General features: G+C 35.2%; 1 protein-coding gene across 1 annotated transcript in view; it reads right to left on the minus strand.

Moving 5' to 3' along the window:
* The window catches only part of TUT7 (terminal uridylyl transferase 7), an 84,746-nt gene that overhangs the window by 48,506 nt on the left and 11,003 nt on the right, over window positions 1–25,237 (minus strand). The window contains 7 exon segments of the mRNA XM_078153000.1: window positions 579–713; window positions 3,998–4,117; window positions 6,485–6,611; window positions 7,141–7,210; window positions 9,885–9,936; window positions 11,873–11,961; window positions 17,552–17,729. Coding sequence (XP_078009126.1) covers window positions 579–713; window positions 3,998–4,117; window positions 6,485–6,611; window positions 7,141–7,210; window positions 9,885–9,936; window positions 11,873–11,961; window positions 17,552–17,729 — 771 coding nt within the window.

The following is a 25,237-nucleotide window of genomic DNA, read 5'->3' on the forward strand; positions in this document are numbered from 1 at the left end:
CAGAGGCAATTTTTGAACAGAGGTCTTCCTAATTTTGAAATGGGGGGCTCTGTTCATTATGCCTTCTTCCTAAAAGGCTTCTTCAAAGGATGTTTATGCATTTCGTTGTTATTATGTATAGATTTTATTACTTCAGCCTAGAAGTCAAGAGTTGTGCCTTTAGGAACTCTCATTTCACTTCAGGAAAACTAAAGAGATTTAACTGAGTTAAAATTTGTAACCGAGCTGAGCCTGGAACCTGGATTTTCCCTGTGCTCTAGTTACTTGATGATCATCTTAGTCTTGGTTCTAAATCCAAATGACTGTTGGTATGTTAGCCATCACATTATAGGGGAAATGTAAGAAAAATAATCTTGAATTGCCTTGTGACATTTCTCTCATTGCTGTCTTAAGTGCACTGGTTTATTACTTGAATTTTACTTCTGTTTCTCATCCTCTATCAAAAATGCCAAGCAATGAGATAAACAAAAAGTGGGCAATAAAGAATGTTGTAGGAATCTGAAAAATCATCTCTTGGTTAATTAAAAACTGACAGTTTTTCAGTTTAATAATGAAAGTAGATAAAAATGAGTTCAGACCTTTCCTCTTTTAAAAGATGTTTCCTTAGATGATTCATCATCTCTCGTAGAAGTAGTCTGTTCCCAAACCACCAAATCATTTTCAACTTCTTTAAGGGTAAAATTTACTAGTTTGTTCAATGAGAATCCTTCAATCTAGGAAAATAGGACAAATACAATCTTAATCAGTTAAAAACAGTATTTACTGTTATATCAATGCTTATCAATCTTACACAAATAATTGCTGGAGCACATTCAACAGAAAAATCCCATTATAGAATACATTAAAGAGTATCCTAAGGAATCTTGGTGAGTTATCTATAAAGTTTTGTTTAGCACATGTGGAAAAAATAGTAGGTCTCAGTGTTCTGCTTTCTTACTTCAAGTATTTTTTTTAAAATAGGCACCAACTAGAAACATTAGTTATATAGAGGAGCCTCATAAAGACTCATTTTGCACAAACTTTTTATTAAAGTTAAAAACTAAGGCTGAAAGGACTAATAAAGTGAGAGTCATATAGATGTACAACTCTTTTTTTTCCTTCACTATGCCTAATATATGCTAGATGACACTTTTTAGAAAAAACTGAATCTGAAGTATAGAATTCCTTGTAAAAGTAAGAGTGGCATTTAGAAATGTCAAGATATAGTTTTTCTTCCACACTGCGACTTTCCCCACTGTGGTTTTGTTATATCATGGGTCAGTATGAGAAATTAAACAGGAATTATTTTGGAGTTTTGTGGAAGCCGCAGATGACAGTAGAAGGCCAGCAGATGACATAGAGCTTATGACCAAATAGCCCAAATTTACAATAAAGTGCTGTAAACACTTCATAAAAGAAAATGAAAAAATTCAGACTTCTTCTCTGGTATGAAGGGTGGGCCAAAAATTTTACCCAGGCTTTCCAGATGGAGGGGTGCTGCACCCTGAACCCCTGAAATGTTGAAGGGATAACTGTGCTAAACATTATATACTGTCTATTTTATTTCTTGGTAGACTAGTTAATCACTGGGGTACAAAGTGGAAGAACCAATTAGGAATTCATATAGGTTATGAAGATTTTCCCCCTCTTTAATGCAAATAGCTACTAGGATGTTTAAGATTATGAGTTATTCATAATTCACTATGATTTACTTTAATCAGTTAATCAAAATCTTGCTAAGAATAGTACTATTTGGGAAACGGGAGTCGTGACTAGGAAATGAATATTGAAGGAGAGTAGGGAACTTTGGATAGCAAGCAGAAAACAGGAGGGCACTAGAAATTTAGGGAGCAGGAGAAAAGGCAAGTGAAAAGATTTCTTTAAGAAATGCTTTTCTGCTTTGCAATTTATGTAAAACTGATGGGAACCTATGTGTCACTGAATATTATATACTAACCCAGGTATTAGGAATCTACCCTGCATTTTTAAAGCTCAGAGTAGACTGCTAGTACCAAAGATCTGATAAAGTCACAAAAGCTGGAAAAGACCCGAGAAAACTTCCAGTTGATTGCTCACAAGTCCGGTAACATATAGCTGGTGAGTTAACTTGGCATCTGGGATGAAAAAATAGGAATGCCTCTATCAAATCTAGTGTTTTTTACACTTATCCAAACTGAGTTCAAATGAGCAGGACTAGTTCTCAAAGACTGAAAACCTCAGAGCCTTTCCCAATGAAAGCTAATCCAGTCTGCTGCAAACCAACATTTCTAGTTCAGTTCATCTTTTCCTATTTTTCCACAACTCCCCAGTGGGAAGAGGAGATGAGAAAAAAGGAAGAAAAAGCTGGAATATGTGTGCATGTCCTCCTTTCCCTTTATGTGCAGAACAGTAAAGGGTTTTACTATTCCTAAGAGAATTCTACATATCCATAAAATGTGAAGGCACATGATGAAGACAGATAGAAAAAAATATTATTTTGTACAGAAGTAATATAGAAAGTATTTTCAGAATGGACAGAAGAAAGAGCACTGGATGTGGAATCAGAAGACCTGAGTTTGAAACAGGCTCTGTCAAGATAATTTTATCAGTGCCATCTCAGGAAAGTCACTGCACCATTCTGGATCTCAGTTTCCTCATTAATGAATGAATGAATGAATGAAAATGCTTATCACATATACTATGTGATAGTACTGTGAAGTATTGTGCCAAGCCTGGAAGACACAAAGAGAAAATTAGGTGATTACACTAGAATTTTTCTAAGGTCGTTTCCAGGTCTAAAATCATATGATCTTAAGACTTGATAAAGATAAATAACTTGGAAGTTAAGAACAGAAGATTCATGAGGATAATCAAAATACTATTTTCTGTAATTATTTATATTGCTGTATTATTGTTTTAGGATAGTTCAAATGGCAGGACTTAAGAATTTGCAAGTAAATTTAAGTAGTAAATTTGCATACTTATATGTATATTTTCTCTAGATTATGTGTATATGTATATTTAAGGTTGAGTGTACTTTACTCTCAACACACACACCCACACACACCCACCCCCCCCCCCCACTCCTGGCCCCAGTGATTTTATTCGTGCAGAGAACTCTTCCTGGTGAGGAGAAACTCCTTCTCCCAATTCATAAAGGCAACTGTTCGACAACCTACAGTCTTAAAGAGTTTCTGGGTGAGAGGCCAAATGATTGACCAGGCTCACACGGCCAAAATGTATTTGATGCAGGTCTGGACTCACAGGCCTTCTCTCTACCCACTGTGCTTTGCTCCAGTTTTCCATGTCTCATAAAATGAACGCTTTTGAATGCTTACATTTCTTTTCAGGTAAAAAAAGTCAGATACCTCAGAGATATACTACACAGAAAGTAACCAGCCAATCATCAAATGCTTAGTCTCTTAACAATTCTTCCTGCCTCTATTCTCTACCCAACTCCTTTAATCTATCTTTATGCATTCATCTAGTCATGTTACTCCTCTGCTCAAAAATATTTGGTGGCTCCCTATTGCCAACTATGTCAAGTTCAAACTGCTTTCATGGCATTCAAGGCCATTTACAATCTGGCATCTCTCAAACTTTTAAACCATAACTCCTATTACTCTCTAACATGTATGCTATTCTTCAGAAAAATTAGATTATTCTATTTCCTATTTCCTCCACCATGAGCTTACCCATTTCTGTGCTTTTGCTTATGTCATTTCCTATGCTCAGAATATCTTCTCTCCTTCTTTGTCAATTCTTACCCATCCTCTAAAGATCAACTCCAATGGCCTTCTTTTTTCCCCTCTCCCTGAAAGCCCAATCTCTAATGCACTTAGTTATTTTGTAAGGCTGTCTTGTTTAAATTTTGAATGTTCCTCTGTGCCTAAACGCATTTAAATGAATTGAATTAGCCTGGCTAGAAGGGAAATATGAATTCAATGATAAAATTGAGAAAACTACGCTCCAAAGCAAATGTATCTTTTACAAAAATGCAATTTCATAATTTTATAATTTTAAATAAAGTAAAACTTACCCATGATCCTAGATATACGGGCAGAACTGGTTCTTTTCTTTGTTGAAGAAAGAAAATGGCCATTAGGGCAAATACATAGGGTGGTAAGCCCCCTTCTTCAGGATGATCTGTACAGCAAAGCTAAAATAAAAGGAGGAAGAGTGTATGAGTCTATTTCCACTAAAATTTTCATTCTTCAAGATTGGCTATATATAGAAAATAATCTTCATCAATTTGAATCACCTGTTAACAAAAAAAAGTAAAGTATAAGCAACTTAGCACACTGGCTCCTAAAGACATAGTAACTGTTCAGTAAACTTGTTGATTTGATCTGCTTTAAAGTCCAAAGCTCAGGTGGTTACTGCACTAAAAGTCACTGGTTTAGATCCTTATTGTGGGCAAGGTTGGTTTGGCATTGTTATGTTTATGCATATGTTATAGCTAGCATTTATATCATTTTAAGGTTTGCAAATCTCTTCACAGTTATCATATCATTTTATCCTCACAATAACCCTGAGAGGTAGATGCCATTAATTACCTACATTTTCCAGATGAGGCAACTGAGTCAAAGAAATATTATTTGACTTGCCCAAGCTCACACAGCTGGTAAATGTCTGAGGCTAGATTTGAACTTCCTGACTCCAGGTCCAGTGCTCTATCCACTGTGCCACCACCTGCCCTCAGCTGTACATCCAACTTGGCTTTTACAAAAGAAACTAATTGTTGTTGCTGTTTGTCCTTCACTCTTAAAGAGGACCAATGAAATCATAAGGATGATGTTTTGACTTGTGTACGAACTGGATTTAAGAGATGTAGGGCTGCACAAAGTCACCAGCCTCACTCTCTCCTCCAGAGTCATCAAAGTCCAATGGTAAGACAAAGGGGCCTGAGGGCTAGATTTTTTATTTTATTTTAATCATTCATCCATCTATCTATTCTATCATTTTCAAAAAGCTGGGACAATTTATTTTTTGCCCTGTGCAGTTGCCATTTATGATTTCTTGAAATATAGCTCTGGAAAAACAGGCTTTTTAAAAAGCCCACTGTGTTTCAAATGGAGTTAACTTGTTGTTGTATTTCTGACTCTTTGTGACCCAACAATTGGGGTTTTCTTGGCAAAGATACTGTAGTGATTTGCTATTTCCTTCTCTAGCACATTTTACAGATGCGGAACTGAGGCAAACAGGGTTAAGGTTAAGCCCAGGGTCACACACCTACTAAGTGTCTGAGGCCAGATTTGAACTCAGGAAGATGAGTCTTCCTAATTCCAGGTGCAGCAGTCTATGTACTGCACCACCTAGCTGACTATGCCTTCAAACCCAAATTACGCTGCCTTTCAATGAATGGCCAATAATAACTTGATGCCTTTAATAATTCTGAGGATGTGAACAATTCAAGGTGATTTAAGCATCACCCAATTTTCAATTATCTGGGAAAAAAACACACTGAAGTATAGGATTCTGTAATTTAAACAAATTTACTCACTCATATTACCAATAACAAATGTAAATTATATATGACCATCCAGGGACATGTAATATAGGAGTAAAATCCACTGGACCACTACTTAGGAGAGAAATGAATTTGAACCCTGGTTCTGATCAAACTAGCTGTGTGACCTTTGGCAAACTTTTTCCTCTTCTATAAACTGGGGATGACAATCTTCTTCCTGCCTATTTCCTAGGGTTATCATGAAGGAAGTGTTGTAGAAGCCAAAAGATACTATATAATTGTGACTCCTTTATCATCATTATTATCAATCTATCTCAGCAGTTTCAAGTCCACCAACTGTCTTACAGATGTCCAGGTCACTCTGTTTGAACTCAAATCCATTTTCAGAAGAATGAAATGAGCTCAATTTGGTGCCTGAAAACTCTTAGAACACTGGTAGAATCAAGTATATCTATTACCACTACCATGAAAACAATTCAAATTCATGAGCCATTTACTGCTAATCTGATGGCTGGGTACAAAGGGCTTACACATTATTAGTTCTGCTAATTACATGGAAGAAATAACTTTAATGTGTCTGCTATTCAGCCACTGAATGTTTATATGATTATATAATCATCTGTTAAAAGAGAAATTGTTCTACCACCTCAATTTGAGTTTAAAATTTTGCAGCTCTCTTCTGTCACTATTTCAATTACACTAACTTTAAAATCTCAGACGTTCAGAATGCATCCTATCCCTGTTTGGGCCCCAAATCAAGAAACTATAATTAAAACGCAATATTTTCTTTTACTTTTTTTAAGGGAGGCCATTTAATGTTTAAAGTATATTGAAAGATTTTAAGGAAATGAAAATATCAAAATTTCTATTCTTCCTTTGGATTTCCACATTTCTTGCATTTGCCCAGAAAGTACTAATGAATGCCTTACACAGATTCTTATATATATCCAAAATTAAAAAAACAAAAATAAGAGGCTAAAAACTTAAAACATATTGCACATGCAAATGTATCCTCTTATAAGAATACATGACTGTATTTAGAGGACCCATACTTACCTTTGCCCAGTACCTGAATGCAATTACCAAAGGGATCAATTTAGGTTCTAGTTTTCCAAGAGCAGCTAAATGATTTGTGGTCAGACAAGCATTTTCATTTCCTGCACTCACTTTACAAACGAGGCCACTAAAACAATGAAAAAGCAAAACAAAATAAAACTTCAGGATAGAGAACTATTTTTTCTTCCCCTATATTTTTCTTCCCCCATATTAAGATTTAAGAGAATCATAAAAGTTTGAAAACTTCATTTGGTGTCTAAAAAAATTCACATCTACCAAGGAGTCAGTGTTGCTTTTTATGTGACTACAGATGGATATAGTGACAGATGGACATATTCATGCTAATAAATGTCATTACTATGCAACGCATCCAAAATGGAGTAATGGAAAATTTAGTGGCAGATCATTTTAGTCAAACAATTGAAATGGGTGAGAAATGTTTATTCCCCAACACTGTTTTCTTTGATGGAATTGTCTTAAAAAGAATGACTTCTACCTGAATTGCCCAAAATACAGCAAATGTCAATAGTAAATTTGTGAAATACTAATGTATGCATCAACTTATTCTGGCAATTGAATCACTTAGACAATTACATACGTTTGCCTGTTGATCTATGTGACCTTAATGCCTATAAAGAGTAGATACAAACTGAGACCTTTGTTTTTCTCGGCACATCACCACTGGCACCCTAGCATGGAAATCTGCATCAATATCAATGAAAGATTCTGAGGAAAGAAAAAATATTACGCATGTTAATAACAGTTTTTGTAAAAACAGAACTAAATAAAGTGCAAGTTATTAGGAGAGGCTTTTTTGATTCGGTCTTTTAAAAGAGAACTACAGAAAAAAGAAGTACTTCAAACCTATGTGAAAAAATGAGAGATACAAGTAGCAGGGTCCAAGGATTCACAAGGAATTGTACAATTTTCTTTTTGAGACTGGGTCTCCTCATTTCACCCAAACTTATGTGCAGCAGCAACTGAGGGGGTCTAATCCAGCTGCTGACTGGCATGGAAGCTTTGACATGCTCCATTTCTGACCCAGGAAGGCTCTTGTTTTCACAGAGGCAGTCAGTTGAGCCCCTGCTCCTGGGGCGCCCCCTATACTGGTACCAGTCTTAGTACCAACACCGTATCAACTTTAGCCCTACTTCAGCTTGGAATTCCTGAGCTAAGAGACCTAACAAGCCAGACTCCCCACTAGCTGTATTTATTGGAGAGATTTTCTTTTTAACTGATTTTTTAAAAATTCCATGGGAAAAGCTGATGATTAGTTAGGAAAGCAACTAGTACATATTAGATCACACTATTTATGTTTAAAAGGGTAGCAGACGAAGAGATATTGAGGTGACATTTAAGAATGTAGAAATTATAAACATTATCAAAATTTGCTCTACCAAGTTGATTATAAAAATCAACTTTCTTAACCATTCTTAAAAGGAAGCTTTCGGACATCTATGCTAACAGACTCCCTCCCCAATGACTTTGTATTGATTTTGTATATACTTATATATAAGAGGAAGCAAGTCTGGAGTAATGGAGAGAGAATGGGTCCAGGGGCCAGAAGGCCAGGCATCAGGTCCTGCCTCTGTTACATCCGGTCACACATAGGCTATGTGACCCTGAACAGACAGCTCAGCTTTGCACCTCTCAAAACTCTAAGCTGTATAGGCAGAGGGTGTTTCCTCATTGAGGAATTCCCTCTGTAAATGAGTTCCAGTTATTATCCTCATCCTGGTACTTCCATGGGATACATGTCTTTCCCGCATGCTCCTTAAAAGTGGGGACTTTTTCATTTTTTGTCTTTGTATCCGCAGGGCCTGATACAATGGCTGACACAGAATGGCCCCTTAATTGATATTTACTGATTGTTGGATCTTGGGCAAAATCAAAATGAGAAATGGAAAAGACCAACTCCAATGGTAGTGTTATTTTCACATCATTTTTCATGACTCCCACAAAGGTAGTAAAACTAGCAGAGCTGGGATGTGAATCCAGTTCTTCTGACTCCTAAACCAGCGCTCTTTACACTACACCAAGATAACTCAAATATGTCCCCTTCATCAAAATAAACTTTCACATTTATCCCAACTAATACTACCCCTTTTGTACTCTGACTTTAATAAACAGAAAGATGTTTTGCAACTTTCCATCAACAACTGGCAAATTGATAGATGATGCCTGGTTTTACACTTTAGCTGCCATTTTCTCTTCTTTAGGGACTTCTAGTGATCAAAGTAGGATAAACTGCTTGTGTCTACCTTTACTTCCCAGGCTCGATGCTGAAAGCTTTATTTAAAATACCTTTTTGATATGCTATGGGAAGTCAGAAAATTATTATTAACAATGGTTCCTTCACCTGGAACATTGAAGAACATAAAATAAAGTATTCCATTAAGAATATAAGAAACATAAACAGTTACCGATGGACACTGCATTAACCAACTGATAAACTTTAGCTTGATCATAGACCACCTCTCCAAAATTCACTTCAGGCTTGAAGCCAAGATGTGGTTATGTAATATATCTGTATGTATATCAAGGCTAAAGAACAGGTAAAAGGGAATAGACAATAATTTACACATTTTAAAAATTGCAATCTGTCATTTATTTCAACTGAAGCTCCCTTAATTTATTTTTTACTCATTACTATTAGACTTAGGGGCCTTGAAGATGCACGGTACCATGGAAAGAACACTGGTTTGGGAGTTGAGAAGCCTGGGCTGAGTTTGGGTGATCCTAAGCATGTCAGTTAATCTCCTTGGGTCTCAGTCTTCTCTTGTAGAAAATAAATTGGGAAGAGGGTAGAGTACTTGGATTAGATTATTTACAAGGTCTCTAAAATTCTATTACCTTTCATCCTATTCTAACTTCACAAGCATGCATGATTTATAAAAGTCTTAGATATATTAGGTTCCAAACCAATATATTAGGCTCAACCTAATTCAGTTATTTTTAGTGTAGGAATAAGTTTTAACCATACATACGATCACACTTAATCTTACAAACTATTCACAATAGAACTAATAGCAGGACCTGTGGCCTGGCATAGTGGAAAGAACCCTACATTTGGAATGAGCAGATTTACTTTTAAAGCCATTTAACGCTTATGTGACTTGGGAGAATAACTTCATATTTTGGGGTCTCAATTTTCTCACATATAAAAGGAAAGAGTAAGACTATGTGATGTGAATAATCCAAGGTATAGTTCCTTACAGCTCTAAATCCTATCATTTCCTATCAATCAGAAATTCCTATAAATTCAAATTTATCTTTCACACATATATTCAAACAATATACATCTAATGTTCCTTCTTTTCAAAATGTCAGGATTAAATGGACAATTTCAACACAAAAGAATGATTTTAAGAGTACTAGTGAAAAATATGGTACTTCTTACCACTGTTCTTTAAATATTCTTGAATAAGTAAGAGCACATCTGGTTGAGTCATCTGTGAAATAATCCAAGTACATAAAAAAATGAGATAACTCAGTTCACAACTATTTTAATCTTAATTGTGATGATATACAATTCAAAATAGAAATGTACATACTGATGTGGAAATGAAAAGTCTAATAACTACATGGCATATGTGCATTAGGTATTTATGCTTTAGGACATAAAATTTTCCTTTTTAAACTATGATGAAGATAGTCAGAAGAACAACTATTACATAGTTACACTTTCGAAAGCTGGTATCTAGGCAACTGGAATATTAAATAACTTTAGTACCTCACCTGTGGAAGACCTTGGGGAAGAGCTGACACAAAGACACAAGGATCAACTAAGAAGTATTACGATTGGGTAGATAACTGATCAGAATATTCGAAGGTTAAAGGCTTCCAATTTTCAATTTATGATTGGTTGGTGAGTTGCCCAAGTAGCCATAAAAACCAATCCCCATGGGTATGCAGAAAACTAGGGAAGCTGAAGTGAACAGACCATTAGCAGGATAGGGGGAGAGGAGGGAAATCAGTGAAATACAGCAGGCAAGGGGAGGACTACAATACTGACATCAATCTGCATCTCCATTTCTGTTCTCTCGAACAACAAGTTCCTCAACTATGCTGGGTAAACAAAGATAATGTGATTAAAAGGGGGGTTTCCAGTTTTTACTCAAAGAGGCACAACAAAACAAAGAAAAACTTAGCAAAGTTCCTGACTGTATTTATACATTCTAATTACAAAAAAGATTATCTGCTATAGAATACATGTTTAACACATTCTGTGAGGTTGGGACATTTTTTCCATTTATGAGCAATAAAAAGAAGTGGCTATAAAGATCGAGGAAGTATAAAAGAGTTAGATTAGATGATGGGGAAAAGAAGCCCTTTCTAGCTCTTAATCATGACTGCTATGTAGAAAAATCTGCCTGGGTCAGAAGTCCTGGGTACCAGGCACAGCTCTCTTGCTACCTCCAGGCCTGAATGAGTAAATTAACCTCTCTGGGTCTTAGTTTTCTCACCCGTAAATAAGGAGGAAGGGAGGTAGTAAACTAAATAATCTCTAAGGTTCCTTCCATTTCTAAAATTCTATTACCAGAATCTTTACGGACCATATAAATACATAGTAAATAGGAGCCCTTAAAAATTAACTAGATATGTGATCCACAATTACTATCACCAAATGGCACAAAATTAAAAAGAGCAATTGGACTAGAATGGCAGTTTTCTAAGTGTGGCCCATGAATCCCTAGAGGTCTCTTAGGTTAAAACTACTTTTGAAATAATACTAAGACATTAATTGTCTATTAAAATACTTCTCTTTTTTTCCAACTACATCTCTGTGTGACGCTGGATTTTTCTTCATATACCTCAACCAAAACAACATGTAGCAACAAAATGAATACAGAAGCAGAGATAAAATGCAGCTGTCTTCTATTAAGCCAGACATTAAAGTAATTTGCAAAAATATGTAAAATTACATCACTCTTCTAACTAATTATTTTTGTTTTGGTAAATAGTTATTTTTCATATAAATGTTATTTATGTTAACATGTAATGGGTTTATTACTGTTAGTTATAAATGAATAAATAAATTAATCAGTTTTAATTTCTAATATGGTAAAAAAAAATTAATAGATTATAGCCTAACATAAACAAAAGATTTTTGGGGTCCTCAATAATTTTTCAGAGTAAAAAGGGGTCCTGAGACCAAAAAGTTTGAGAACCATTGAACTAGAAAATGAAAGAACATTGGAATGTTTGATATAAAGAAATTCATTGAGAGCAAAACTTACTGATCTTTGTAGTCACAATAATCACCTAATATAATGCTTCACACTTAATAAATGTGTTTTATTGAGGATGGATATTGTGGAAGAAAACAAAAAAAAACAGATTTCATCACAATTTGCTATGGTTTTAGAAAAAAAATGTCATACTTACAGTGGCTGGAAACTGAACATCAATGTTTAAGTCCGAATTTTTGAAACCAAATCTGCTATAAGATGACCCATACAATCTTAAAGAACAATCTAAAAATAAAAATACTCTCATCAGCAAAATTTAATTTATAAAAACTTCCAAAAAAAGGAGACAAGTTTTATTTTTCCTCCCCAGAAGAGGGAACCAAATTAAATAGATTCATATATAAAAACAAAAATATATTAAATTTCAGGACAAATAAGGAAGGAGTGTCCAAGTTCAGTGTAGTTTAATTTCATCACTAAAGTATAACGGTTTTAATAAGCCAAGAAATTGCCTTTTAACTTATATTTCATGCAGAAAATGAGTTTCACAGATTTGCACAATTTTCAGAAATATTAGTTAAATGCGACTAAAGATTCAAACACAATATTTTGAAAAACCAACATTATTTTGAAATGCATAGAAGATAAAATCTAATTTTGATTTAACATACGAAACCTTAATCAAAAGGGTTGGGAAACAAATACAAATATTACTTTTCATTCTAACCCCACATTTATTCACTTCATTCTTTTCTTTCTTTCTTTTTTTTTTAAACGATCCTGTCAACAATTAACCATATAGAGGCATTGTGGTGAAGTGGAAAGAGCAGCAGACTTGGAGTCAGAGGACCTGGGTCTGAATCCTGGCTCTCTTACTAACTAGCTATGTGACTCTGGGCAAGTCACAATTTGTCTGGGCTTCCATTTCCTCAGCTGTAAGGAGACGGCTAACCTAGATGACCTCTAACATTACTTCCAGAGCTAAATTCTATAATACTATTACCTCAGAAGGTTGTTGTGAGGAAGGTAGTTTATCAACTTTCAAGTCTTGTAAAAACGTGAACTATTACTATTTTTGGAAATAAATCATGGAAATTATCTTTTTGTACCATTCTCATAATAAATCCCTCATAAAGTATACAAACATGCCACAAAAATATTTACACAAGATAATCACTTTAGAGACAACAACTCTTTTAAGAATATTTACAATGGCATAGAGTGAATTTAAGACTATATAAGACAGGACACATCCCCGTTTCCAGTAGATCGAGCCTCAAGAAAATGCAGTCTCTGGCAAAATGTTTTAAGTTTATATTCTTTATTTGTAATGTGCAACTTAATTTTGAACATTACTATTTTTTGTCAGAAAATTACTATGTTTCCTTCATGTAATCTTAAAGTATTTTTTTGTTGTTTTCATGTGACTTCTTATTTCTTGGGACCACAGTATTTTTCCATTATAAGCCCATCCCAGTTTAATAATTGGAAAATGATTTATTTTACAGCCAGCTTTTCAGAAAGGCATTTATTGCATAATGTAAGGCACATGGTATATCAAGAAGAAGAAAAAAGTTTCCCTTATTTCTATGATAGTATGCATAAGCCATACAGTGCTGTTAAAGGTACAAAAGAATTAATAGTACTCTTTCAGACATAATGATTCTTTTGATAATGCCGCGACAGCTACACTCATAAATCATTTGCCTAAACTATCACAGGAAAAACAAAACATGCTGAAAAAAATGAAAAATTCAAAACAGGAGGGGTTATGTAATATTGCTGACAACTCAAGAAACCAATGTTTTACAATGAATAAACTCACAAAAAAAATTTTTCTAAACTAATTTCCAATTGTTTCTTTAAAGAATTAGCTCATAAAGTTTAAAGATCATTTCATTCAACCAATTTTACAAATGAGGACCCAATTTACAAACTGAGGCCCAGAGAAGAAAAGTGACTTCCTCTATGTCATATAGCTAATAGTAGCAGAAACAGGATTTGAATCCAGAGCTTGAGATTCCAAATCCAGTGATCTTTCCATTTCACCATAATGCCTCTGTGGCTTAGCTAAACTTATTTTTGCATGTGGAAAAACCCACAGTGATCAAAGATTTACCTTTATTCTATAACTAGCTAAATCTTTAGTTTCACTGATTAGGAATGCTCTTTCCAGCAGTGCAGAACACAACACATCCATGCCTTCTACCCGTGTTCCTAATGTCCATGCCCTCCTATAAGTCAATACTCCACAGCAAATTCTCACAACTTGCTATATTTATTCTAGGCTCTAAGTAGCCTAACATTATGCTGGCACCAATGAAGTATGCAGGCTTATGCCTCTCTCTTGCTATCAACTAATGATGTTCTTTTTCCGGTTATACACCCATTTAATATAATCTTCAACATTGCTTCTTACATATATTTTATCGGTAATTTGTTGCAGCCGATTCATGCCCAATATATATATCTTTCCATTATCCTTTGGTTAACTCACAACTTTAATGCCTTGGAGGAATGTGGTATTCTGTGATTGCAGTCATGACACCAATGGTAGAATGCCAGAGTGAAAAACATAGGTTTTTATTTCAGACAGAAGTTTGGGAATTGTTAACATAAAGTTTCCCAAATGCAATCCAGCTAGCTCTCTTCCTTCTTTTCAATTCTGTGCTCAGTTTACTGTCCATCTGCAGCCCATGTTCAATATAACGACTGCTGGATTAGCTCTATATACTGACCACATTTTTGACAAATCCTAGTTTCTTCCTGTGTGGTTCAATCTTTTGAACGATTTTAGATTTTATTTAGGAGGCTGCAATATTTGGGGCATGATGAAATTGACAAAATATCATTCACAAACAGAAACATCTGGAGGTCCTCACTATCTGAAAGGAAAATTATAGATCTCTTCAATTTGGACTTTATACTGGACATCCTCCATGACAGTTGCAAGCATCTTTAGTTAGTAAACATCTGTTTTGTGCCTTGATATTAATTATAAGTTTTCTGTTTTAAATTCAATAAATACTTTTAGAATAAAAAGTTGCTGAACTCAATTTTACGACTTTAATATATACATAGGAGACATCTTGTTGGAGACGCTTTACAGGAACATTGTGCTTTACTTCATCTTTATTTAAATAGTCAATAAGCACACAGTGGGACTTTTGTATTCTTGAAGATGCATGGCTCTAAGACATGATATGCCATAGAATATCATTTGCAAAATCCTGCTCATTTCTCTCTCAAACCTTCATCAAAGATGCTCTCAATTTTGTGGCTTATTTTCCTATTTTGTAGGGATGGGAAAGCAGATATGGATCAGGAGTTACTATTTTCTCTATTACCTTTTTTTGAGTAGTAATAATGGCCATGACTGTTTCCTCCTTTTAAATATTATTTTATTGATGTTCTTTCCTTTTTGTTACATGATTGTCATTTCCCCAAAATACCTCCCACCTCCAAATAAATTCTCCCCGTACTATACAAATTTATATTGGCTGTGTCTGAAAACGTATCCCATATTCTTAACCTACAGGTTACCATCTGTCTTTGCCAAAAAACAGGAGGTATATATCGTCAGTCTTCTGAAGCCACCAGTAATCAGAGTTCTGAAGTGTTTCAAGATTTTTTTTTTATATTATTATACTCATCATGTAAATTATTCTCCTGGTTATGTTTTTATTTCACTCTGCATCATTTTATGCAAGTCTTCTCAATTTTCTCTGAATTCTTCATATTTGTCATTTCTTCTGGAACAGTAACATTCAACTACATTCCCATACTTGTTTGGTCATTCCCCAATCAATAAGCACCTACTTTTCTTTTAGTTCTTTGCTACTACAAAGTGTTGCTATAAATATTTTTTTGTGTGTAGGATATATAACTTTCACATCCTTGGAGCAAATGCCTAGTAGCAGTTACACTGTGTCAAAGGGTACGTAAAGTTGAGTGTCTTTAGTAAAATTCTAAAACATTTTCCAGAAAAATTCCTAGCTCTACTAGTAATGCATGAATGTATCTGTATTTCCACAAGCCCTATTTATCATCTTATTCATCACCTTTAAAAATTTAGTATCTTTCCATTTTTGAAGTACACTCAAATTTCTGTCACTTCTCATATAGATTTCTTTTGTATATACTTGGTTTGGTCCAACTGTTCTTCTCATCTTTATTTTCTTCAGTACCATTTTTACTTTCTAATACAATACATTGATAACTGTGATTTTAAGAGTCCAAAAACGGTGATTTTACTCGTCATTAAAGGTGAAAACAACTTGTCACAGAAATCTTGATGGATCTTATTCATTCTCTACAATCCTCTCCCCATCTGATGTCCTTGTTTTAATTTCATCTTTAAATGTTTTTAGTTAAATGGGTTTCTTACCAAACGTTATCTAGTTTCCCCCATCATTGTACTTTCCTGTTTAACTTTAGGTCACGTTGGAGCTGTTTTAATTATGTGTCATACTTTCTTAATTTTATTTATTTTTATGATGAGGTATTGTTTTTGATCTTTGCTCTAATAAGTCAGTGGTCTGAATGGGAAGAGACAGTTTATTTGGGAACAGGTTCCAACATGGATAATTAGTTGTTCCCTATTAATATATAACAATTTTTATTTTTTATGTTATTTTGTGCTTACATGCTCAGAGCCTCCCAACTTTCTTCTCAAAGGAGGTATTCATGATATGTAGCAGTGAGGCTTCTGTGTAGTTTGTAAACCATTGGTCCTCTCTCATTTTTTAAATCCTGAGCTGTATTTTCTAATATATTTTTTACTGTTCTCCATAACATTTTTTCATTGAAGCAACTGATAATGTTTATGTTGACTTAACTGGGAGAGTCTTCAAAGAATTTCTTCCTTTGCAACAGATAATACATAAACTAGAATTATCTTCAGGGTGGTCTTTATGTTTATGCTCATTACAAGCTCAACAAAACAAGCTGACCAACTGCCCCATGCTTCTGATGAAAAAGATAAAAGATCAGATAAAACCAATTTTGTCAAATGCTCTATTTGTCTTTCCAAGAAGAACCTGGGAGCCATCCTTTCACTTAGCTATAACTTCATTTTATCTTCTGTTACAGTTTGTTATGGGGATTATCAATAGTGATAGGACTCAGTTACCCTAGTAATATATACATTCACTTGTGCCTAGATGATGATCTCACAGTTTAGAGTACCGACAGCTAAGATAATTTTTATAGATGGTTTAAAAACTGTGATTCCAACATTGCTACTATCACAGGAGAAGGGGGCTACACAGAACTAAGGATCATTTTGTCTTTTAGTTTCATGGATTGCCATGGCCAGAGAATTCATCACTTAGTGGCCAGTCTACTGTTGATGAGTCTCTCAATATTTATCTAGGCTGGTCTAAAAAAAGTAGTTTGTCCCCAGGAACGTAGTCAAAATCTTTCTAGCATGGGAGAAGCTTCCAGAACTTGTACCCCAGTGGCACAAAGCCTTTGAGAACACAGGGTCATCTCTATGTAACAGAGGTATTAGAAAAGTATTTTTGTTCAGTGACAAAAATTTTGGCTTTCATTCAACTCAAAATTATTTTTAATAGGTGAAAAGCAGAAAGGGATATTTTCTAACTATATTATACTTAGGTATAATATAGAGATATAAAATATGAGAACTTTGTGTTGATACCCATATATGGAAAACTGTAGCATGTGTGATTAAAGAAGAAGAACCCTTAACTGCTGCTTGAACAAGTAATTTTACCTTGGATGTGGACAATATGTAGAAAGAGCTTCAGGACAGACCATGTCCATTTCCCTTAATGGTTAAAAATCACCACCAGTGAGTAATGCAAAAGAGCTATTTTTACTATATAAATCAAAAGGCAAGTCTAGAGAATACCTGGTAACTTCTGATGGAACAGTTTTTCCATGGTTTGTTTTATTTCAAGTCTTTGTTCTAAGTCTTCATTATTTAAGCCAAACTCCTCTACCACTTTGTCAATGGCAACACCAATAGCTTTTATCTGGGAGGGTGTTGGTGGAGGCAAGGTAGTAAGCAGCTGTTCTTCATGTTTTTCCTTAAGATAAATTGTTAGATTAAGCACTTAGAAAGAACAATTAAATACATACTAATTCATTCTAATACTTCATTGAGGTAAAGCCCAAGGAAGATTTCTGGAGTTCCCTTTTATATTCCCTCACCCTTTCCCCAGCTGTTTGTTTCAGCCATATTCAATATATGCTTTAACATGTGCTTTATCTGGATAAATGATAGTAGGAAGAAATAAAGAGAAAGATCATGGGAAAACATTAAAAGTGGTCATTATAAAATATCCTTTAATACTGATATAGCCTATGTACATGTATGCAACAGTTTAAATATATATATATGCTTAGTACCTGACTGATGATTTCATATATATCAAGAAATCATTGTGTAGGCTATTGAACTGTACCTTCATACTTACTCTGATGGATTCAATATGTTAACAGTATGGGAATCATCTCTCAATTGATGAGGATAGCAAGATATAAATGCTCTCCCATCCTGAGATTCATATATATATATATATATATATATATATATATATATACATACATACACACACATGTATATATGTATATATATGTATGTATGTATGTGCTTTTTACACTAGCTTTTGCACAAATCATTCATCAGTGGTAATATGTTGCTGTCTACTTTGCCCCACTTTCCATTGTCTTTCCATTGTATTTTCGGTCACCTAATTATGATTATGATTCTTCTGAGATTATGTAAATCCATAATCTGTAGCCATATGGTATGATGGAAAGATTACTCATGGTGAAAAGACAGACTTATATGTAAGAGAGAAGCCTGGGATCACTAAAAGTACTTATTGTTGGTTAGCTTTACAGATCTTTTTTTTCTTTCCTCTTTCAAAATTCTTTATTATAAAGGATGGCTTTCTGGGAGGGAGTGGGGAGACAGGATTAAAAAAAAACATAAGTGATATGAAAACAAGATATATCAATAAAAATTTATATTAAAAGAGTACTATATAATTTCTCAAATGCAATCCTGTCAATTCTTCTATTCAATTGTAGGCTTGGCTCACTGTCTATCTGAAGTATGTGCCCAAGATATATGGACTGACAGACTAGCTCAACAGATTGCCCATCCAATTGTATATCACACTGGATGATAAGTATTATTCATCTAATTTTGGGGTCTTTTTTGGTAGAGATTAATAGGTTTATCTCATTTGAGAAATCATGGATCCCCACTGAGGAGTTGTAGGTAGTATTCTGGGTCTTGCAGAATTTACTTGTAATCAGCAATGATTCCAAAATAGGAGCATTCAGATTCACATCACTCTACTGCTAGCTTCAGTAGGAAAATGGGCAGAAGCCAGATTTAAGCTAAGAAATTCTGAAGGCAATGGAGAATTTTGGTATTGTGATTTTGAACTGGTCGAGGGAAATCTTGGGAAGACCTTTGTCAAAGGAGAAGGAATTGACCTGAAGGATTAGAAGGACCTAAAAAGAAGAACCCAAGAAAACCCAACAGATAGAAAGAATCAGCAGGAAGTTGGTAAAAAGGTAAATTGGTAAAACAGGCAATTGGCAATTGGTAAGATAAAGAAAAAGAAGGTGTGAATGTCAAGGGGCAATCAAGGTGATATAGTTCTAACAAGGTGATAAGAAATGTGACAAACGTGGAGCTAAATGTCCCCACAAACAGAACTCCTCTTTGCCACAGAAGTTATCCAGGATGGCTGATAGCCAGAATGACAGAGTGGCATTTCTTATAATTATGATATGGCCAAATGACTGCTATCTATGCTCAGAGGGTAAGCTAGGGTCCTAGAAGAGAAAGTAATGATTACCTTTTCACATACTCCAGGCTATTAAGAAAATTAAAGTACTGTTAATAAAAAAAAAACAAAACACTAAACCACAAAAGTGAAGAACAGTTTCAATGTGAAAACAAAGAAAAAGGGATAGGAAGATGCAGAGAAAAATTCTGACATGAGTCAGGAAAACTGAAGAGTAGAAAAAAAATGTGATCTAGAAAGCAATGGGAAGAAAGTCCACAGAACCTTTAGGACTATGCTGAACTGGATAATGAGAAAACAGCTACTTATAGTTCTAGGAATGATGATGTTTAACCATAGATATTGCCAGGTGAAAGGTTATCCAATAAAGATCCAAGGAAAAAGAGATGAGAAGGAGGAGGTTGGTAAACACCTGCTGAGAGGTAGTGAGGCAATTATTTGTCAACCTAACAACAGGGACATCAGCTGTTTTCCTAAGGCATGTATCTAGAAAAGAAAAGACACTCTGAAGATTTGTAAAACTAGATGACCATTAATAACCTATGCTGAATTACATGGGAACAAATGATACTGCCAAAAGGAATCTAGAAAGCATTGCTAAAAATTATTCAGCCTTGAGCAGGAAACTAAAATCCTTATGGGCAGAGATGGTGTTTTCATCACCACTAGTGACTGTAGGCAAGAACTTCTGTAACAGATTTTAACAGATTAAAATGCAGAAATGACATCCTCCAGGACAAAAAAGTAAAGTGTATCTTACAAAGGACCAATAAAAACTTATATTCCTGCAGTTTTACAAATCTATTAGAAAAGTACTTAAACAGAAAAAAAGGTGAAGAATTCTGCTTATGTATATCTACCAAGCTAGAAACTATAGATTACAGCTGCAACACTGTAAGGATAGCAGCAGAAGCACTCAAATTTAAAAGAGACTAAATCCAAGAAAGGAGACAAGAGTAAAATCCATAGCTTCAGTGGTCTATGTACAGTTGCATAGCATGTGTGTGTGTGTGCACGTGCGCGCGCGCACACTTGTGTAAAGTAAGGTAAACCAGAGATGCAAGTCCAAGAAAGCAAATTAGACTGCACAGGCATCACTGAGAATTGGCAGGATGAGACCTGTGACTAGAATTTGGCCTGGATGGGTATATCTTACTCAAAAGAGACAGGATAAGAAAATGAGGGACATATTAAAATTGCATATTACAAAGATATGATGTTGAACTAGAGCATGGGAGTATGGTAAAGAACATCTGGGTTAAAGTCAATTAAGGTAGAAACAGAAGTAATATCAGGAAATACTACATTCTAACTGGACAGGAGAAAATAAATAAGTGAATTTGAGAAAAGAGATCATAAGCCTAGCATGGCAGCATAATATAATGGACAACTCCAATTATGTGTTTATCTAATGGAGTTTTCTCTCCGCCAAAAGAACAGCTAATAATTTTTCAAATAATTTTAATGAGAATTTTATCCTTGGAATGGAGGATCCAATCCTTTAACTGATTCTCATAAACACTCCTAGGGGTGGAAATGATGAAAAATTTATAAAGTGACTACTCCATATTAGAAACTGAAATAGAGAAGGGAAAGAAAGTTGAGCATGGTCTGATATGCACCCTAGATTACTGGAGAGATTTCAAAGAAAGTACAAAACACGAGACTCATTGAAAAAGATCAATGTGGATGCCAAAGTAAGAAACAACTCAGTAATTTTTAAAAGTATAGAAGATGGAAGCAAGAGCAGTAACAGGATGAATAAAAAGTGTGGGACAGTCCTATGAGAATAGTATCAGGAGTGCTAAAACTCAGAGTAAGCTGACTTAAGACCTTTGGGTTTTTAATGGAACCCAGAAAAGGCAGAGCTGCTCAATTATTTTACTTCTGTTTTCTCTGCCATGGAGAATGGTCGTTATACTTAGAAAGGGTAGGAAAAATGGTGAAGGAGTTGATCCCCACATACATAGTGAGATAGCAAAAAACCACCCAGGTACCCATAATGAATTTAAATCACCAGGTTCAGATGTTAGCTGATATATAGCAGATGTGATGACTAAGCTATTGATTGTAATCTATACAAGATCATGGAGAACAGAGAAGGCATTACAGGATTGGAGAAGGGCAAATGTTCTGATTTTTGAAAACAGGAAAAGAATTTGTAAACTCTAGGTTAGTGAACTAGATTTCAAATACTGGCAAAAAGTATTACTTAAGACACAGTTGGTGAACATCCAAAAAAGGAGACAACTAATTACAAAGAGCCAGCATTATTTTGTCAAGGCCAGGTTATCCCAGACTAACATTATTTATTTTTGACAGTATTACTAGACAGACAGAATACAATTTAAGTCAATCAATCAACAAGCATGTATCAAGCACCTACTATATGCAAAACACTGTGAAAGGTGCTGAGGAAAGAAAAACAAAAACAATGCCTGGTACTATTCTAGGGGAAAAGATGTGGGCTAGTAAAATTAGGTGGATTCAGAGTTGTTTGAATGGCAAGAGCATAGTCATTAATAATTTGATGTCAATATGGAAAGCTTTCTGTGGAGTGTCTGAGGGATTTGTGAGAGGATGGCTAATATGATGGATTAGTCAAATTTGATGAGTCTCTTGACAGGCTAGAATGCTGTGCCAAATCTAATAAGATGAAGTTCAAAGGGGAAAATGTAAACACACCAATGTTAATATAGACATGTAGGTACATGTGTGTGTGTGTGTATACACACGCACACACATACATATACACACACATACACATATATATTCACAAGTACAAGCTAGAAGTATATAGACAGTTCTTGTTTTATGTAAATTTTCATTATGCATATTCAACTTTATGTAAATCAACACACACAAAAAAACAACCACTCATACTAACTTTACTGTATAGTACTATGCTCTCTCTCTGCTCCTGCCCTTCAGCTTGGCACTCCACAGCCTCCCATCCCCCTATCAAAAAAAACCTTAAAAAACCCAACACAACACCTACAAGTGAAAGCAAAACAGACTCCTAAAGACTGCTACCACTGGATGGGGGCTTGGCTTCAGGCAGAGGGTGGAGAAAGAAGACCTCTACCCTGTGCTGCCCACCCACCTGCAAGTCTGTCCTTGGCTCCTCTGCTCTTCTTGCATCACTTTTCTGTCCCTGGACCCCATGTGTCCTTGAACCATGTGCTGGCACCCTCCCTCCACTGGCCCGTGACCCCCACTCTGTCTCTGTCCTTCTCTCCTTTCCCAACGTTCACTGGCAAATTCGCATTAGCTAAAAATTGCTTCATGTAGAGGTCTGTGGAACAGTCTACTTACATAAAGCAAGAACTGTCTGTATCTAGAAAAGAGTTCATCTGCAAAAGATCTGAGGATTTTAGCTAACAGAATCTTAGACTGCATCAAGAGAGACAAAAGGTGTAGGGCTGAGGAGGCAATAGACCATTGCACTTTGCCCTGGTCAGATCACAACTAGAGTAAACTAAGAAACCAGGAAGCATTCAGAGAGCAGTAATCAAGATCATGGTAATTATTTAATCTAATACTTTTATTTTATACAAGAGGAAACTGAGGACCAGACAGGGAAGTGACTTAAAACAAGGACATGGCAGGATTAATCAATGGCTTTAAATCCAGGACTTCCTGACCATATCAGCTGTAGGGTTTTAAGATCCATGCCTTATGAAGACTGGCTTGAAGGACATGAGGAGATTCAGAAGACTCAGGAATAACATGGCAGTCATCTTCAAATATCAGAAGGGCTGCCATGTGAAAGAAGGATTACACATGCTCTGTTTGGCTCCAAAGGTTAGAATAAGGAGCAGTGATTGTAAGGTACATAAATCTAGGCTTGATATAATGAAAACAACTGGAGCCATCTAAAAGTGAATGCGCTGCCTTGGGACAAAGGGTTCTCCTTTTCACCAGAGATCTTCAATCAAAAGCTAGATGACCACTTGAGGAGATTCTTCTTCAGGTTTAGGCTGGACTAGAAAGCCTGTAAAAGTCCATTCCAACTCAAGAGATTTGATGATCTGTGACATGTCTCCTATAAAGAATTCCTATTTGGACTTTGCACAAGGCAGTCTTTGGCACACTGGTGAATACTTTTGGCAAGCATATGCTCATGAAATTTGACCATCAGCTCATTTAGCAATATCACCTCTGTGGCATATATCAAAGATCTCTGTGTGACACTTATACCTAGGAGACAGTCAGCTTGTTGGAAGACATTCATAAACTATACCGAGTCTGCTACATATAGACTCAAACACCTGTAATCAACAAAGAACAACATATTGTTTTCTGTCTCTATATTGTGTGATTGTGAAGACTGATTTTCTGTAGAGCATATTCTGTGAAATTCTGCCTACTCCCTCTTTATATTTTAATAAACAATAGTCTCTGTAAGTGTATTGCCTATTCTTATCAAGATTTTAAGGAGATAAGGATAGGCATGTGAGTTGGTATTTACCGATAGCTTCTTGCCTTTTATTGGTAATAACACCATTTTTAACCTTTTGGAATCATCTTTTTGGAGATCTTGAAAATGGATCTAAGTGACTTTAAAACTGTTTTGCCATCTGTATGTATTTCCTCTGAATGTATTTGGTCTGTTCAGATGCTCTTCTTGACTTCATTATTTTGAGTACCATTTCTACTTCCTTATCAGCTATTAAAAGGACAAATGTGTTGGTTCTTCTCTCACTATTTTATTTTTATTTTTTTTTAGGCAATTGGGGTTAAGTGACTTGCCCAGGGTCACACAGCTAGTAAGTGTCAAGTGTTTGGTCTGAGGCCGGATTTGAACTCAGGTCCTCCTGACTTCAGGGCCAGTGCTCTATCCACTGTGCCACCTAGCTGTCCCTCTTCTCTCCCTATTAATAGATTAATATAAAATGCTGGCAGATTTTTCTGTAACGTTGATATTCTTGGGATAATCCCACTTAGTTGGGTCTCACAATAAATTTTCTGCAGAATTGTTTCCTCCAACACTTTTCATTTTTTTGTGAAGCAAAACTGCTCATAATCTTTTCATATTCACCTTCATAATATTTAACAAATGAGCTTGTATTCTAAGCTGATGATACGCTTGGCTATCATATCTCTCCACTGAACAAGTGTTTCCTGGCTGAGACAATACTTAAATTCTTTTGGCCTCCTTGTTGTGGTGATCTGAATACTGGTTAAACTCTCCTAAGAAATAGTGATAATCAGAATTAATATCTTTATTATTATCCATTTTCCACAGTTTATTCAAATATGTGAGGTAGGAACTACTGTAATTACATGTAGTGTTATCTTTATCTTTTTTTCTAATTTACTAATTTTTAGTTTTGCTGTATTAACAATAGAATTTATATAGCACTTTGAAATTCACAAAACACTTTTCTCACAACAACCCTGTGAGCTAGGGTGACAGGATTATCCCCTTTTATAGATGGGGAAACTAAAGCTCTGAGAGATTGAATTACTTGCCCATGAACACAGCTAGCAAGTATCTGAGGCAGAATATGAATGTAGGTTTTCTCATCCAAGTCCAACACTATACCACACTACTACCATGAAGTCAATGACCTGAACACCAGCTGACAGATAATGCTGAAATGAATCCCATTTTAGTAACCAGACATTTCTTTTCTATTAAGACACAGTAAATTTCATTAAAAAAACCCTGATATTGTTTAGTGCTTGTCCTGCCCAATGCCTTCTGATGCTTTCTGAAACAAGTATTGATGATACATACGTGAGGCTTCTGAGTAATTTATATG

This window comes from Phascolarctos cinereus, unplaced genomic scaffold (genome assembly GCF_003287225.1).
Source record: "Phascolarctos cinereus isolate Bilbo 61053 unplaced genomic scaffold, phaCin_HiC Scaffold_4;HRSCAF=312, whole genome shotgun sequence".
Lineage (NCBI taxonomy): Eukaryota > Metazoa > Chordata > Mammalia > Diprotodontia > Phascolarctidae > Phascolarctos > Phascolarctos cinereus.